We start from the raw sequence: 19,095 nt of genomic DNA, 5'->3' as shown, positions 1-19,095 counted from the left end.
TTTTTTGTAAAGCAGTTTGAGATCTATAGATGAGAAGTGTTCAGATGTTGTTAAAGGTGCTCCCTACAGATCAGACTGGTGGAAATTGACAGAGCAATGCAGGGAGAGCTTACGTTGCCGCTGCTTGTGCTATACACTCCTCTGTGGTAAGAGACTTAACCAGGTTGCCAGTCCAGCATCTTGCATGAGTATTAAATCCCCACCCAGAAGGATCCATTCCCAGTTGAGGGAGGAATGCTTAATCCCTTGAGATTATCTTTAGTGTTGATTGGATATGTTCATTTGCAGGGTTTTAAGAGTGGCATATTTTTCCTCCAGTGAGTTTTTTGTTTTTAATTCCAAGTAAAAACTTATTTGCAGTTTGCTAACATTCTCCTTATGTCCTTGTGGGCTGTGAAAATCATAAATTAAGATCATCTTTCTGAAACCAGCGGTAGTCTGTTTTGTGGTTGCAGAAGCTAATTACTGGGTTATTGTTTCTAATGGTGTTAATCCAAACTTCATTTTCCTGTTAATTGTCCCTCTAGCCAGGCTAGATTGTGTTTTATCATTCTGAATATTTGCAATGAAAACTGCTCTGAGGTGTAACCAATGACTCCGTGACATTTTGAGCAGTGGTGAAGCTGAAGAATATGATTGAGAAATGAAATGATACACCTCCACTGATCACTGTATTTGAATTTGCCTGAGGAAATTGAATTGGGCATACTGCTGATAAATAGCTCTCTGATTAAAAACAAGCAAAGGGAAGTTGCAGAGGTGGGTGCTGAACTTTTTCATCTGGTACCTAGAGAGAACACACGAGAACATGGGATTGTGTTGTGTACTTGTTGCCTGAGGAAGGACCCTTGCTTTTATAGGATGATCTGGGAGCAGGGAGGAAGTAGCATCATGGTTTTTTCCCCTGGCCATTCGGGTTTCAACAAGAGGGGTGGCAGCTCTTGGCCACAAAACTCAAATTCATGGGAAGCCTGCCATATTGCATTTAGACTCAAAACTCACTGGAAACATCATTGAAAGGGTATGTCAAAGATTCAAGCATTTTGCTTGAATTTAGGGTCAGTTTCCCATTCCAGCCCTTCTGGTCCTCCTTAAAACTTTCGTCTGCCATGATGTCTGCAAAAAAACTCAACAGTGGCTAGGCGGCTGGCTTGCTGTGACCACTGTTTTTATGAGGGTCTCATTGTTTCCTTGTGTTTCCACCTATCTGTTTGTTGTAGCCACCTATTGTCTATATTCTTTAACACTGAAAATGTAAACTCTTCTAGACAGGGACGGTCTCCGCTGTGTTTGTATAGTGCCTAGCACAATGGGACTCTAGCCTCTAGGTGCTTCTGTAATGCTGACAAATAATAATAAATAAGTGTCCCCTGAGCTTCACTTTGAATTTAGGGGGGTTAGAACCTAAATGTTAATGACAACTTTATGGAGAGTAAACCCTTATGAACTGAAATGGAAGCTGATGGTGGCCTGAATTGCTGCGAGGTGAAGCAGTCCGCATTAAGGGCCACTCCAGTTAGTGCTAAGAAAATGGGGGAATTCTGAGCTTCATTCCTAGCTACCACAGCAAACAGGTTAGTGTCTTCAAGTGCAGGGTTGAATTTGTGGGAAAAGAGACACTCAGTCGAGCTTGGGGGTGTGGTAGATCCTGTTCTTCTTCCCTTTGATCTGTTTCTCTTATATTTATCTAGATACTTGTATGGTCCCTATCTCCATAGTATCTGAGTATTTCACAAACACTTGGGAGCCAGAGAAGCATGTGGCACAGAGAGATTAAGTGACTTGCCCAGGGTTATACAGGAAATCTGTTGCAGAGCTGGGAATTGAAACCCAGATTGTCTGAGTCCCAGTCCAGGGCCTTAACCATCCTCTTCTCTAGATAGATGCAATATACACCACCAGAGGCCTATGCTGAGATTTTGAATTAATGAATGTGGAAGGATTTTATGTTTCTTTTTTCCTTCTCTTTCTGACTCTTTCTTTAAAAGAGACTGCTGTGAAACCCTATTGCTCAGTCTCGTGTCTGTCCATGAAGCTCTCATTCACACAGCCCAGGACATTGTGAACCAATAAACGTTTTGAGGAGAAGGAAGGAGGACAAATCGACGCAAGTTGATCCCTCTGTGCTGCTCTAAACAGCAGGGAGGCTGAAGCTATGAGAACAGACCCATTATTTAAAAGGGTGGGAAAGTCACTTGCTTGTTTCTCCCTCTGCCTGCGGATATATTCCTTCACTGAGGACTCACTGCCACCATCACCATCGCCGAAGAGGAAGGAATACACGGCTGGTACTGCCGTGGCTTTGCTTGAGTTTACAGGACATGCAGAGAGCGGGTGTCTCCATTTGAGATGCCTCTCCTGTTCATAATGTCTGTTTAACCTATTTCGCCTGCCTCCTTTTAAATCTTTTGCAGCTAGTCTCATCAGTCACCCACAATTCGTATATATCCAGCAAAGAACACTCACGGTAACAATACTTTTCCTTTACATAGCAGCATCCTTCTGAGGACCGCAAAATGTTTTGCACATCTGAATTCCTATCCCAACGCAGCTGTGTTGCAGGATGTGTATTGTCCTCATTTTGCAGATGGAGAAACTGAGGCACAGAGAAATGAAGCCATTTGAACAGGATTATAAAGCAAGTCAGTCAGTGGCAGAGGTGGGGTTTGTGGAACGGGGGTGCTGGAACAATTTGTATAGTGGGGATGCTGAGAATCATTGAACCAACCTGTATATGATGGAAACCACTTCAAGCCAGGGGGTGCAGCAGCACCCCTAGTTCGAGCACCTGTGGTATGGTATGGAACCAAGGTTTCCTGTATGCTGTAATCATAAGACTCTCAGATACTTCCAGTTTCCTCCAGTGGCTCCCCTTTCCTCTCCCTGCTCTTCTCCCACTATACCCACTGAGCAATCCTCACCGAGGCACTCACTGGCAAAACAGTGACATCAGAAGAACTCTAGAGGCATTTCATTCCAAAGTTTGATGGATTCTGGCAGATCTGTTGGCAAGATGCGAGTGTTTTGACATCGTTGTTGGCGGAATCTGAGCATTATTGCTTTGTGAAGTGTTGCGAGCAAGCTAAGTAAATAAGATCTGTCGTGGGGTTTGCAATAGAAAGGGGAAGAGTAGGTGGTTTTGTTTAAAATACTCCCATTACAGTCAGTTAACCTTTATGTTACCTAAATGAAAATTATGTAAACCTGAAATTTTCGCTGATCAGGTTGCCTAGGAACAGGCGGTCAGTTTTCATAAGACAATGAACACACAGTCACTGATAGGGCTATTAGGAACAGAGGCATTTAGCTGTATTATTCTACCTCCCTGGTTTTATCGGGTGTAATTACCTGTTTTCACATAGAAAGCACGCCCACCTGTGCCTGCTCATTCAAGTAGCAGGGCTTGTGGAAGAGATGTTCCCCTGCTTAAAGTGAATCCACCAGCCCAATCTGCATATGCTAAACATTGCCAATTCTGTTCTTCATTGCTGCGGGTTAGAGGTTGGTGTGTTGAGTCCACAATCAGAAAAGCAGATGCTTTTATTATTTGTGTTACAATCGTGACAAGAGCCAAGATCAGGGTCCCATTGTGCTAGTCACTGTACAAATATGTCGTAAGAAGCAATCCCACAGAGCTTGGAGGCAGAAAAGTCACTGAGAAGTGAAGGGATTTGCCTAAGGATCAAAAATCAGTAGCAGAGCCAAGGCCTCAAACCCAAGTCTTCTGATTCCTAATTCCATGCCTTATCCACTGGCTTGGTTCTGGTGCATGAGACAAGAATCTGTTCTGAAGCTCACATTGTCAAAGCACCCCTGTACTCTCTTGGTTACCCTTGTGATTGCAAGATTTTAAAAAGTTATTAGTTAGAGATTTGTTATATGATTTAAATGGCTTTAAGAAACTTCAAAAGATAAAGGGAGTAACTAGAAGAGAGAGAATGTGGATCATTTACTGGTAGGATTTAAAGAAATTCCTCTGCCGGGTAGAAATATTGATTCTTTATTCCCGTTTTAAAATGGAGCTTTCTGTAATGATCACCAATAGTCATTTTCTGTTATCACTCGTAATAGAACTGTGCCAATGACTTTCCTTCATTCATTCCATGCCTGCAAAGAATCATTTGAGCGTAAACAGAGCATAGGTTTTTGTTTCAGAAACAGGACAACTTATTAAACCTGCATTTTATCATTTTAACAGAGTTTTGCTATGTGTTTAAAGAGACATGCTCATATTTATTCTTTTTAGACTCGTTTACACGGGTGGACTATTTTTAAAGTTCACATTTGGAAAAAAAACAAAGCTAAAAATAATTTTCCCCCCTTTATCTAGCTCAGTTCTGCATTTGACATTTACATGGAATTCATTTGCATCTCATTTGTACATGTTTCTGCTCAATAGGTAGAATGTAAGAAAGCACAACCTAAAGAAGTGATGTTTCCACCAGGGACAAGAGGAAGGGCACGAGGATTACCATATACCATGGACGCTTTTATGCTAGGGATGGGAATGTTGGGTAAGTGTGAAATAGCCATGGAACTACTGAAAGAGCAAGCATCTACCTATGTTGTCTTCCCCATTGTGAACATTTAAAGGTGCAGAGGTGGTGCGTGAATTACTGAGTTTACGCACAGTGTGCAACTCTAAAATTTAAACTGTGGGAGTGGGGAAATAATCCTGTCTATGGTAAATGATTAACTTTCTTTTTTTTCTTCCTGGGATATCAAAATTTGCATTTAAATGGATGTTTTAAATAGCCTGTTTTACTCTTATTCACAAAAATAGAATGATGAAAGATGCAGCGTGTTCATTCTGACTAAAAATGATCTCTTTTCCTTTTTAGAGGAATTGAGTCACACATTATTCCCCTTCTCTTAAAGGTGTCTTTGACAGTTCAGCATAGATAATTGAAAATCTTGCAGCTTTAAATGGCATGCAGGATGGAGAAAGCAGAGGAGATGCATAATAGTGCAGGTCGCAACAATAATTACAAGTTTCAAGGAGACAGAACGGTATTTTAGTTCGAAGTATTGTGTCCAGAAAATACTAATTAAATGGGATAAATGATATTTAATGGCAAAATTCTATTTGTGCAGGAGGTCTTTTAGTTATAATTGGTTCTCATTTGTTTCTGCCTAGATAGTTTCTTCTTTCTATATAATCTGACAACCTCTTTATATACTTTCTTCAGAGTTACCGAGTCAGGATGGAGCAAATTCATTGCCAGCATATTTTTAGAAAAACATACATTGTTGCTCAATCTTCCACTGCCCCCCCCCACCCCCCGCTTTGTATTTAACTTTTCCTTGGTTGACCCCTGCTGTGTTCATAGAGTGAGGGTGCTTGAAGGTGTTTCCTAGGCAGAACTGAGTCTTTCCTGTACTAACTAACCAAAAGTCCAAAGCCTGTGTGAGTTTCTTTTCCCTACTCCTTCCCTTAGTGGGTGGGTTAACCACCAACGATACTTAATGGGGGGGTGGAAAGGGGGACCAGCAAATCTGAGACCCGTTGGGAAAATGTATCTAGCTTACCCACCAGGCCAAGGGCACAGCCAGGAAGAGAGCCCAGGTCTCTTGAGTCCCAATCCAATGCCCTTTCATCAGTAGATCTCAAAGCATTGTACAAAGGAGGTGCAAAGGACATAGTTATCCCCATTTTGCATATGGGAAAACTGAGGCACAGAGAGGGGAAGTAACTTGCCCAAGGTCATCCAGCAGGTCAGCGGAGGAGCTAGGAGTAGAACCCAGGTCTTCTGAGTCCTAATACTGTGCTCTGTCTGCTAGGCCACACTGCCTCCCTTGCCTGCAGTCCTGAAACCCTTTCCTCTCCTTGCCCCTTCCCTACACAGTGTTGTTCTGAAAAATCTTTTTAGAAAATGTGACCCCGTAAGACTCCAAAGGGCAAATAAAAAGTGCCCTACGTTTATACTTGTTCATTTCATGATTTTTTAGCCAACTTCATGATTTTTTTGGGGTGAGGGGAGGGCTGGCTTGTGAAGTGTTACGAACTGTTGTCATGCAGAATAATAAATAATTATTGTACTTGGATTGGGGTTGAGCTTGGAAACCGCGATCCGAAGTTTGGAGCCCAATTGTGCTAGGTGCTGCATAACAACAGTTGGGAGGGGGAAGAGATCCCTAATAGCCCGGACTTCCTTCAGTGGAACGAGTTAGGTTAAGGGATATTGCTCCCCGGATGTTCAATCAGTGCATGCCAGCAGGCTGAAATGATGGTGCTTCCTGAAACTCTGCTGTAGCTGGCGCACAGGTGGGGTGTTGGTGTCCCCACGGGAGAGGCTTATAACTTGGGAAACCAATTGGTACCGTGGAAGGAAAACAAACCAACCTAGCTGTGGCTCTCTTTTTAATGTAGGGATTTGTAAGTGTTGTCCCCACCTCTTCTCAGTCTACTAAATAATAAAGGCTGAAATCTTCCAAAATGTGGGTGATGCCTAAAGTTAGGCACCGAAATAAGGCCCCCGAGTCCTTCAACGATCTCTGAATGGCTGGATCCTTGGATGAAGTGGAGCTCTGCATGGGTTCAGGGTTCTTCCCACATGAAGTTCATTGCAGAGTCAGGGTGAAAGTGGCCTCCTTTCTTCCAGGTGTGGAGCACACGTAACTCACGTTGAAGTCACTGGAAGTTGGGCATGCTCAATCAGGCTGTTTATTAAAGTGCCTGAAGTCAGGCACCACCAGACTGAGAAAGGACTTTCCCAGGGTGCGGTTTTTTTTACCCAGAATTAGTAGTAGGTCAGTTCAGGGGCCGTGAAGCTGATCTGTTCTTGGATGCAGTAGTCAGTCCCTTCAGATGAAAATATTTTATTCTATTCCACTGCCCCCAACTTCTCTCCCTTAATGTAATTCTCAATTTTGGAAATTAAAATTTAGGATTAAATTATTCATCCTGTTCTAGTAGACCCATGCTCATTTCAACAATCTACTTTCATGTTCCTTAGCACTTTTCTCTACGATGGTGTCTAGTTTTTTCTTCATGGGAGTTGGTTGAATGCAACCTTGTTAACTAATTCTCCAAGACAGGGCTCGGTCACCTGCATTTAAAAGAGACACAGCAGAGTTATAGCCTAGGCAAAAGGATCAAGAGCAAAATTCTCTTTTCAGCTCACTATTGCAAATCCTGACCCTAATGTTCTGTTCTTCCTTTGACATCAATGAGAGATCAGTGCATGTTGAGCGAGAAGAATTTTCAGAGCCAGAGCCCAGCACAGTGATCTGAAAGGAGAATTTAACCCTGAGGCATGTTATGACTAATTTTCACTAGGGCTATCTCTTTGAATAAGGTTGCTTTGAATATTAAAACTAAGAGATGATGAAAGAAACCCTGGGCTAGTACATTTATTTCTGTTGAAAGCAAGCAATATGTATGCATTTTGGCAAATTCCTTTCTTGGCACACAGGTGCCTGTTACTCATGTGCAATGTATGACTTCATTAGATCAACCACACTGGTTCTGTTCCACTGGTTTTCACAGGACTACTCTTAACATGCTCTTACTAGATTTCAAATCATGGGGACTTGCTCTGAATGAATGACTGATTCATGTTGAAGGCCAGATACTTAATTATCTGCTCTAGCTATTTTTTTTTTCCTTCTTCCAAGTTCCTGATTCCTGTAGTGGCACCATATTAAATAATTACTTGCTAAATAACAAAGTGACAACACAGAAGTCCAAGCCTATCCGCATGACCATTTTAACTCCCATTTTTCAAGGGTTGCCGGTGAAAGTACACTTCAAGGTTGGAAACTGGGCATGTCAACAAAAGGCTCAGTGAGGAATTTTTAATTTCCAACCCCTGGCAATGACATAGCAATGAGGACCAATCCCTGAGAGGAAGAAGGGTGTAATTAACCCATCAAACAACAAGGCATACAAAGTAACATATTGCCAGAGGGAGATTTTGAAGTAGCTGAATATTTTGCTAAGATCCCAAGAGGCCTTTGTCAGAATTACTCCATTTCTAGCTTTCGACATTTAGTTTCACGGAGACTAAGTGAACCGGAGCTGCTATCGAAAGTTTTTATACGGGTCTCCAGAAGCCCTTGTCCAAGGTCACCTTCTCCAGATGCAGCTCATGGAAAGAAAAGAAAATCAGAAGAAAGAATACACCAGAGCACTCAAAGGAAAGAGTGCATAGTGATTCCCTCAGAGCTATTAAGGAAGTTGGTCTTCCTCATTAATCATTGCTGCCCCAAGGATACAGCAGCAACTGGAACCGAGAAGTACATAGATAGCCATGTTCCGTGATTATTGGTTGATTGGGACAAAATCAGAGTACTTTTTAAAAGGACACTTCTTCTCTAAGAGCGTAGGCAGATTGAGTCCTGTCCTGCGGCTGCTACTGGGCTGTCTCAGACTTTTTGTCATCCAGTGTAAGAGACATACCCTTCAGGGAGACTAAGAACATTATTTAACCACTCTGCCGAAAGAACGAGTTGGAGCCGTTTTAAGCCCAACTATCTCCTACTCCCTAGCGTCCTACTTCACTAGTGGGCTCCGAGACAATCAACATAAATGGAGGATTCAGTTTGGGCCAGTCTCACAAGTGAGAGCCCTGAAAACACAGCAGGAAGCCCATGCGACTGCTTGTGAATTGGGTCTGTGCCCCTTACGGTTAGTGGTAGCACACAGTGTACTCATCTGACTGAAATCGGAGATGACTTGTGCAGGGAGAGTTGGCTTCCCACAACACTAAAACTTGCAGTCGTCCAGCAGGCACTCAAGAAGCCACATCCTGTCAGGCTAATGCCCTGTTATCATATCCAGCCAGCAGCTCTGAACCACACAGGGCATCTTTGACCTCTTTTAATATGGAGCATACAGATATGATCACATTGCGCCACCACAATGCTTCTGCATTGGTTACTGACCTTTCCCAGGTCCATTCCTATGGCCTCATCCATATCTAAAAAGCCCAAAATGGCATACGTTACTGACAAACCTCCTCCAGCAGTGCCACTCGCTGGGAATGCCACAGCAATTAGAGCCCCGAGTCAAACTCATGGGGGTTTTCAGTGGAATGCACCTGGAAGTGGAAATTCCTACCCCAAGCGACTCAGCTGACCCTGAGTCTTGCCAGGACTCCTCTCTTTCAGCACGCTTCCTGCAGCGATGGGCACCTTAGAAGTGCCGATGTTAATAATAAAGCTGGACCCCATTAACTTGCAAACCCCTCCAGAGACCAAAATGCTCAGCCCACAAAGAGTATATACTTGGAACGCTACCTGATGTGAACACCGAATTTCAGAAAGTCTCCAAGAGACTTTTTATATCATTGCATAAGCCAGATTGGGGCTCTGCATTACTGCACACGTTCAATTTAGGTAGGCTGAGCTCATGCATAAAAGAAGCTTGTGCCCTTCAAGGAAAGTCATTCCTTCTCCCCTCCCTCCCATATCAGAATCTGTTTAATGGAGAAGCTGCCTCCGAGACAAAATTAGGAAAGGGGAACTCTTTATTAGGCATACATTTCCTGGGTGTCTTGCAGAGCATTTAGGAACCTTTCTAGCCTCCAAAATGTAGCACCCTTTGTAGCATTCAGCATCTTCTTAAACAGCCATAGTCACCATTCAGTTAACTCTTCCATTTGCTTTGTAACAGGAGGAAGATCAACTGTTTGGACTGAAAGAGAGGAAGAGAGAACATGTCTGCTCTGTAGCAGATGTTCCTCTGTCGTAGTTTCTCCTCAGTACATAACCTCCCCCATTCACCACTGGGAATTATCTTTGTTTTGCATTCACATTGACTATGGGTTCTCAATTCAAGGGTCATAGCCACCCTCCCTTTCTGCATGGGCATCCCAAAACCTTTAATTTTGTAATGTGGTACATGATGGAAAAGATTGAAAGCCACTGATCTAGTCCACCTATGAGATTAGAGTGCTCCTCATACACCAGAGTCCAATCATTTTGGAGTGGTTGGAAACTGAAAGATGCCTCTCAGTCAAAAACCACCTCCCCTTAATAATAATGCTGCTATGTATAAACATCAGAGGACCTGGACCCTTTACAATTGACATCTCCACTCACAGTACGAGCACAAGGTGGTGGAGGAATCCCACGTTTGTCATGGCTGAAGAGCTTGGAAGAGGGAATGTGCTTTGAAGGAGGTTGTTTCCACACAGAAGAAAGTGAGAGTTCTTCAAGGGCGAAGAAGAGGCATAAAAGAAGATGTGAAGATGTTTGGGAGAGGGATGCAAAGGGAGATCTTGTTTAAATAGTGCCTTTCCTCATAAAGGAGGCTTGAGCAAACACCAACTATTGCATCCAGCTACCTCTGCAGCCCACTGCACAATAGGGTGGGGAACATTTTGGCCAGAGACAGGCAAGCAAACTATTACTGAAAGCATTGTGAGGTCCTTACTATCCATCCAGAGGTGCCAGGGCCTTGATTTTAAGATCTCCTCAGAGACTGAGGATCATACCTTGGAAGGATGAATGGTTGAGTCAGCCCTGCTGGGATTTGATCCTATTATACTAGGTATTTTAAACATGAGACTTAGGTATACTTTACCTGGGGGATTCTTGCACCAGCATAGCTGCCAGTGCAACCTGCTGGCAGAGACATACTGCAATGTTGTAATAAATGCCTTGAACCACAATGCAAATCACTTCTTATACCAATGCAGGATGGCTATGATAGATACTAGCATCGGCACAGTACTGTACTGGTGTAAAATAACCACAGTGTAAACAAGCACCTTGAAGGACTAAGCCATCCCTTCCAGCATCTTCAAATTTAGAGTAATTTATAATTTATGCTGGCACAAGAATACCTGAAATGGGATGTCTTCGGTACCAGGCCGTTTTTATAGACCAGAGAAAACGCCTTAAACAACCGCTTTGACAGCAGCTCTTCACAACAAGCTGCATAATCAGAAGTTGCTGGGTTAACTCTTCCCTAGATACATCGTATCCTTCAAATAATAACGCAGATAAGCCACTGAGCACTGCTTACTTGTGTTGGGGAAACTATAATTTGCTTTTATTGATTTGAACATTTGAATTGATTTTAAAAGCAAGGGTCTGCGAGCCCAGACGTGTTCAGACTGTTCACATCTCAACAGTGAGTTTTGTTTATCTTGCACTGCCCATCATGCAGGTAAAGACAGAAAACTTCCAGGTGCAGCGCTGCTGATTTGTTGACTGTGTGGACACTTTTGTTGGTTTGTTTGTTTTGTTTTTGGTGGGAAACTTTAAAATATATTCTTTCTCTTCCTCCGTATTAGACCAAATAAAGTCTTGTGTAGCATAAATGCTGTTTCTTTTTATGAGGCAACTACTTAATGTCGGGGTGGATAAACCCAGCACTAGGGAGACAGGGGTCTGGGAAGAGCTCTGGGCCCAGGAACCCCTGTCCCAGCGGGCCTGCTCAGCATGCTCCAGTTGGAGCAGGAAGCCTGCCTTAGTACCCCCGCTGCGCCACTGACCGGGAGCCACCGGAGGTAAGCCCGTGCCCCAACCCCTCACCCTCAAACCCGGAGCCTGCTCCTGCAGCCCAAACCCCTCATCCCCGGCCCCATCCCAGAGCCCTCACACACCCCCCACACTCCAACCCGCTGCCCCAGCCCAGAGCCCCCTCCCACAACCTGAACCCCTCATCCTCACCCCCAGCCCAGAGCCCTCATCCCCTCCCACACCCCAACCCCCTGCCTCAACCTGAAGACCCCTCCCACATTCCAAATCCCTTGGCCCCACCCCCCCAGCCTGGAGCTCAAGGTCTCGGGGAAGGGGGCAGGGCCTCAGGGAAGGGGCAGCGCTAGGGTGTTCGGTTTTGTGCGATTAGAAAGTTGGCAGCCCTATTAAGAGGAGGCACTGAAGCACAGGCTGGTGGCTGGCAGGAGGAGACAGACCTGTACTCGTGACTAACGAGGGACTATACCAGGAGGTGGGACCACTACAGGAAGCATGGACTCCTTGGCCCACGACGCAGCTTAGGGTGGGACAGAGCAGTAGGAAGAGACTCACAGGAGGTTGTTAGCTGGATTGTAGGTAGCAAATGCCATTCTTACGATACTCCAGAGGGCCCTGGGTCAGAACCGGTGGAGTGGGTGGGGCCAGATCCCTTACCTCTCCCTGCAGTGGTTGACGTGGACTCTAAGCACGAGGCTGGGGGCTCTCCTGCTCACAGAGTGGAAATGTGCTCTTGTGGCTAGAGCTGAGGACTGAGAGTCAGGAGCCTGGTTAAATGTCCTTTCTCTGAAACCAACTCCCTGAACAATCTTGGGCAAGTCACTTAAGCCAGTGTTTCCCAAACAATGGGTCCTGACCCATCAGTGAGGTGCCGGAAGGTTCTAGATGGGTCTCCACACCTCAGTGGGAATAAAAAAAAAAAAGGCATATTGCAACCAGTAGCCCTCAACTGCTCGCATGCGGGGTGGTGCCAGCCGCTGCAGCAGTCTTCTTGGAGCGCTGCCAGCATGACACCCAGGCCCACTATGTGTTCCCCCCTCAGTGTGCCAAAATGGAGGCTCCTGCTCCTCCTGGCGCTGGGGCCTGGGAAGCAGGATGAACAGACATGAGGCTCACAAGCTGGGAGGGGTAAGAAGCAGGGTGTGGGGTAGGAAGCCAGGGGCTCCCGCGAGTGGGCAGTAAGAGGGCTCCCTCAGGGGCTGAGGAGCTCCTGCGAGTGGGCCGTAAGAGGGCTTCCTCAGGGGCTGAGGGGCTCCTGCGAGTGGGCAGCAAGAGGGCTCCCTCAGGGGCTGAGGAAGGCTCTTGGGGAGGGCTGAGAGTAGGGGCTAATGGGAAGGTAAGATTCTGGCTCCCCCAGGTGTCTCTCTCCCAGGCTAATGGACGGTGCCTGAGAGGGAAGAGGTGGGTCAGGCGGGGAGGTGCGGCAGCGCGGCTGGGGGATATCACGGCCAGTGCCCCCTGCTTTAAATGGCCCTGACCATGCCGCCATACCTCCCTCCCACTCCCCTTCCCTGTCAGCCTGACTATAGCGTATACGTAACGGTGGGTCACAAAAAAAGTGAAAATGCAGTTGGTGGGTTGCCTTAGTAAAATGTTTGGGAATCAATGAAGTCATAATCGCTCATTGCCTCAGCACTGTAAAATAGGAATAATGACACTTCCTTTATCCTGCCCTTTGTCTACTGAGATTGTAAGCTTTTCAGGACAGGGACTCTCTGGCTTTTTGCATTTGTGATGCACCTAGCACAGTGGGGATCCTAGTTGCGCCCTCTAGGCACTGCTGAAATACAAGTAATAATACTAATGACATTCTGTGTGATCTTGGATAAATCACTCAGCTGCCCTGTGCCTCAGTTTCCCTGTTGGTAAAATGGCTATAATAGCTTGTTTACAGAGTATTAACAGTTGAATATTTATCAAGTGCTTTGATATCGTCAGAAAAAATGTAATTCTAAGTATAAAAAAAAAGTAATATATTTCCCATTTATTTTGTCCTATAAACTGAATGCAAGTTTAATCTCTGTTGGATGATTTTCTATTTAAAGACCACTTGAATTTATTACACAGTGGTATTTGGCTCTGCTGCTGTTTTTCATGTGTTTCCTATAGCTACAATAGGAAATGCTATGCAGTGTAATTGTAATGGCCAGTCAATGTGTATATATTTAAAACAGCGTTCACTGTTCTATCGTGTGGCCTAGGGGAAATGTTTTGGCGGGAATTTGTATGCGTGGAAAAATACAGATTCAGCAACACGGAAATGTTTAATGACTTCATGTCTATTTTGCTGAATTGTTTGTGTTGGAAGAAAAATAATTCCAAAAAAGTGTAAATATTTCAGTTTGACATTTTCTAAATGAAACATCCTAAGTTTCTTGGTTTCTTGAAATGACTTGGTTTTGTAATTTCCTTCTATTTTATTTACAAAAACGCAAAAAAATTTTAAAAAAAAAACCACTTAACGGTTAAACAAAATGTTTTGTTCAACCGGAAACTTTATATATATTTTTTGGCATTTCCATTGTGCCAAAATTTTGAAAACATTTTGTTTTCCGGTGTAGTGAGTAAAAGCCCAATCTGCATGGGGGGAAATTGGCTGGCTGCATTATCAATAGCACATTAACACCACGCTGGAAAATTTTTTTCCCCCAGTATTTTTTGGAACTGTGAACAAACCACATAACTACATGTGTGGCAGCACCTGTGGCAGAGATAAAGACAAAAACTTCACCACTAAAGTTTAAGGGTCAGATTCTCAGGTGGCATGTTCCATTGAGCATCTTCCGCCAGCTGAAGTTCTGGCCCTAAGTCAGCATGAATATCGGCAAAGCTTCCATCTGAGCTGTCTAGTTGGGTCAGTAATATAACAACAGACTAGAGACACTTTCCAACTGACCTAAGAGATGGAATATATAAGATCTGCCTTGCCATCTTTGGTTAGGGAGACAGAACTGAGTAAAAGTTGTGTTGTAAAACCGTTTTTGATTGCTGATTTAAATTTGCTCTTTCATGGACAGGACGATCTCTCTTCAAGGGAGGTAATCCAGGCAAAACCTTGATTTTGAGTTTAGCAACAAGAGGTAATTACTGTGAGATTGATCATCCGCTAGAAGTACTGAAGCAAATAAATTGCTCAGTGCCCAGTGCAGGATGAGAATGGCGGCTAATGGAAATGGTGGATAGGTCGGCTGGACCATAATTTGGCTTGATGAAGCATCCACATGGGCATGGTGCTAATGTGCTATTGATATGCAGCCAGCCAATTTCCCCCGTGCAGATTGGGCTTTGACTCGTTAGAGCAGAGCTGGGCATCGCAGCAGTAAATGAAGAGGAAAATTGAAGTAATGCTGTATTATAAATTTATGATTTCATCTGCCTGACCTAGAGAATGTTCTGTGATGGAAGATACAGATTAGAACCTCTATCCAGTCAGCTGTGTATTTTGTCTTTGTTGTTAGAAACGATACAGTCTGCGGGGTGCAGGGGGGGTCACAAGTGTCTTTACAGTTGTCTCGCTGGTTGGCTTCAGGTAACCCTTTTTAAGGCTGTTCTGTTAGGGTAAGAGCATCGCTTGCCCAGTAAGCCTGCACAAGGGAATAAGGTGTGAAGTTCCTTGGGTTTCTGTGTGGAAGGGGAGAATGGGCTTAGTGGGGTTGCTACTGTCCTCCTCACATAGGTGGGTGATCAGGGAAAGGAAGTGGTGGTTTCACTCTGAAACTCTGCCCCGCACTATGCCACCAGCACAGCTGAGCTGGCATGGAGGAGAAAGTAATCTGCATGTGGTAAAGACCTTGTGCAGATTACTTCCCTTCAGAGTGAAGAAGGAACCAGATACTCCAAGTCACAATGTATTCCCTGATCTGCATTCTGGAAAATGCAGATACATGTCACCTCTTACTCAGCGAAGACTGTAGGTTACAATCTAGCCCTTAATGATTAGAAAGCAAAATCTCTAGTTCTGTGTGTGGCAAGCCCATTCCCCCCAGTACCCTAAGTCAGTTTTTAAGTTGACAAATCATCTCATCTTTTAGAGTCCAAATAAAACTTGCTCTTTAAAAAGAGAATGAGCTCTGGTTGAAGTGACTGTGCAGAATTGAGGTTCACAGTGATGTTAATGGGGCTACTTAGTTTGCAAACAGTCAGTTTATCACTATTATTGTTTTTTAAATGGTTTGTAAAGCTTATCTCTGAAAGGTCTGATTTAATGACAGATTTCTAAGGAATCCTGCTGTTGAGCTGTGAAATAAATATTCAGGAGATAACTAATGTAGGTACATATTTATTTAAAGCGCCAATGTCCTGTGTTGTGGTCACATGCCTGCTTTTCTCCTACACCCCTTTAATCCCTTTATCAAAATTCATACAAGCATTTAATTTTCTGGTTTTAAAACATGATTAATAGTAAACTGTATGAAACACAAATTCTATCTGAAATGGAAGGACTTGCTGTGTCAGCAAAATAACTGTAAAGTATATTGGAAATAGTCGCTTTTTAAAGAATAAATAAAAATAGAGGTATGAGACCTTGGAAAAAATTTTCAGTTGTAAACAAACAAACAAAACCAACCATACATATCAATGAGCTTAAAGCCAAATACAATTTCCTTTAATGTCAGGGGAAAAATTCCCATTGACTTCAAAGGGAGTTGCATCAAGACTTTGATGATGAGACAGTGGGTTTGGGGAGAAAGGCAGAAAGCTGAGCACTGCCCAATAATTGTGGAGAAGACTGTGCAGTGTTTGTTGGTGCTGGAAATAGAAATACTCCTATTCTGATAAGACTAGGCAGGCGAAGTTTGAGAACTGTAAGTGATGTTTGAAAAACAGGCCAGCTTTGTAGAGGGTAACACAAGGTGGTCACTGTAACTCTTAGTCTTGGTAAATGGAGCACTCTGGAGCCTATGAAAAGGCAGTTAACTTACCGGCCTCGATGCAAATAGAATAAAGCATGGAGAAAGCACATAATCCCTACACAGCTGACAGAATGTGCATCATTTTAGACAAGAGTTTTGATTTCCAGAAGTGAGGCTGTCCAGGACCCTGCTGCCTTCAGAACAAATCTGCATGTTTTAGACTGTCTTTGCTCAAAAACACCATGCTGGGAGGGTGGGTGCGGGTGGGGTTTGAGGGAGATACAAAATAAATGAAGTAGGGTCCTCGCTGTCTGAACAGGAGGAATTTAAGAACATAGATAGAACACTCATGCAGATAAATGGGACAGGACTCAGGACTTCAGTGGGAGTCAGATCTACCCCTTAATCTCTGGTCTTTAAACCCATGGGGCTTTAAATTCTGCCTTGGTTTACTATATGTACGATAGCTGCTACTGAAATTAACAGAGGTGGATGTAATTTAGCCTTTCCTGATCCTCTTCTAGTGTTCACTCCATCCCCATTCAGCATTCCAGGGTCACTCACGCTACCCAGTGCAAGGGGTGGGATTCTCAGGTGCTCCTGTAGACTCTTAAAGAGCTAAAAGCAGCTTTTTCTCTTGAGCATAGATAAACCTACTGTCTTTATATAATACAGTAGAATTCTTACCTATGATTGCCTATTGGACAAAAAAAAGCCAAATGGCACAGTCTCTGTGCATGACAGCCCTGTCTACGCTAGCAAATTGACTTGTTGCTCTCAGCCATGGCCAGCAATGGATTCCACTGAACAAGAGTTCACGCCAGTTTACTTGTTAATGAGAATGTGACCAAACCAGCTTGCTCTAATTCTCAGTGCTGTTACCCAAATCTCCGTCATGCTTTCAGTAATACTGCTTGAAATGGTTTTGTCCTCTTTGCAACACTGTTTTCTTCCACCATCTGCAATGTACCTCTGGGGTTTGTAGCTGTAGGTTTTACAGGCTTTTTTTTCTGTGTTACACAAGCATGTTTTTTTCCACCATGTTATGTGACTGCTGAAACCTTATGTTAAACTGGACACCATTTGTTGTTCAATATATTTGCTTACACATTTTTATTTACAACAAAATGTCCTTGAATGGTATTGCCCTAATAAGAAAATAGCAAATACTTTGTTTGATTGTAGCTGTTACAAGTCGCTTCAGGAAAAATTTCTTATCTGTTGAATTTTACTTTCCTGAAAAACTAAAACCTCTTTGACTCTCTAGTTCCTTGGTATTGCTGCCTCTAACTCTTTGATGTGTTAACTGTTGTCCTTCACACTCCTGGGATGAAGAATTACTAGTACCTTAATCTCCAACTGTCAATAACTCTGAAGCAAAGTACATTCATTGTAAGCTCTCCAAATGTCAGAGCAAACCTGTGTTATGTGTTTAGCCTTAGCATTTGGCATTTACTCTTCTAGCTAAAAAGTATGCACAGTCCTTGGACTTCAGATACCAAAGTGAATGTTAATTATATGAGTGACAGATCTCATATGCATAGCAAAAGGAGGAAGTGATCAGGAAGAGTAGCATGTTCTGCAGATGTTTTATTTTCCTTCAAGATGAAAAACCTTCCTGTAGTTCTGCATGAGAAAAGTAAACTGTGTTCTTTCATACCTTGTGTAAAAGTCAAATTTCTTTTTCGCCCATCCAGTGTGTTAATGTTACATTAGATGTAGGAGCAAAGAGTAAAACCTTACTAATCTGCCATTTTCTTTTATTCATATTTCTGCATTCAAGGTTACCCGAATTTTGTTGCAACATATGGCAGAGGATATCCTGGATTTGCCCCAAGTTACAGCTATCAGTTCCCAGGTATGTACATTTCATTTGGAGATTGATTGATTTATTTAAATCCATAGCTGCAAGTTGAGGCAGGAAAATCTGCAGGGAAGCATTTCATGCGATGATAAATTGTGACCATTTTGAAGATACATATATATATATATATCTTCAAATAATATATACATAAGGATATTGCCAAGATTGTTGTTAATATAATGTGTTAATTGGTACTGGTTATTTGAAAACAAAGTTTTTAATTTTAAAAAAATTAACCAGAATGATAATTTAAGAGCTATTGCCATCCTTTTGCTGGGGTTAATTTTTTTTCCTTTTTCTATGTACATATTCTACAGTAAGCTTATATTTGTTAGGGATGCAGTTCTGGAGTAAAAAGTCCAATGTGAGTGTATTTTATATAGATGTCTCTGGTGACCTTCATAGAGTCGGGTGTCTAATGGTGCTCAATCTAATTCTTTCTTCACGTTTGTTTAGTTCCCTCCACCCCCACCCTCACCCCTTCCCTTTTGTGTGGCTGTCAAAGATTTGCTGCATTTAGTGATTTCTATTCACTGGAAGTTTAATACTGCCACTCATAATTTTTGATCTCCTAAGGTTCTAAAGTGGTAGGCAGGCTTTTAACGTAACACAGCGTGGATTTCATCTGGGGACTTTGAAAAGGCAGTCACTGAAACTAGTTCTCCCTATATTTTGCTTTGTGCCAGTGCAGCTTAGAACTTAAATTGGAAATGACAGATGATTTTTTTATTTCACCTTAAGAATTCTAAGGGAGATTTTAGAAGCCGAGTCATGACTAATACTAATACTGCTAACTAATAGCTAAGGCCTTCCAGGACACCATGGAAAGGAAATCTATGTTGTGTTATACATTAAATTCATTAGCGTGCCATGTCATTTGGGTCACACATGATCAGTTCCACCACCTTGCACTGTTTATTTAATTGCTTAGAAAGAGAATGTTAGAAGCAC

The 19,095-nt window shown here is 43.1% G+C and overlaps 1 protein-coding gene across 13 annotated transcripts in view; it reads left to right on the top strand.

Moving 5' to 3' along the window:
* The window catches only part of MSI2 (musashi RNA binding protein 2), a 389,199-nt gene that overhangs the window by 303,999 nt on the left and 66,105 nt on the right, over positions 1–19,095 (top strand). For all 13 annotated transcript variants that reach the window (XM_043531405.1, XM_043531404.1, XM_037880473.2 and 10 more), the window contains 2 exons: positions 4,400–4,514; positions 18,064–18,138. In XM_043531405.1, the coding sequence (XP_043387340.1) occupies positions 4,400–4,514; positions 18,064–18,138 (190 nt within the window). The remainder of the gene's footprint in view (positions 1–4,399; positions 4,515–18,063; positions 18,139–19,095) is intronic.

The sequence above is a fragment of the Chelonia mydas genome, chromosome 17 (assembly GCF_015237465.2).
Source record: "Chelonia mydas isolate rCheMyd1 chromosome 17, rCheMyd1.pri.v2, whole genome shotgun sequence".
Lineage (NCBI taxonomy): Eukaryota > Metazoa > Chordata > Testudines > Cheloniidae > Chelonia > Chelonia mydas.
The sequence above is the reverse complement of the archived record's forward strand: the minus strand, read 5'-3'. Positions and strand labels throughout refer to the sequence as shown.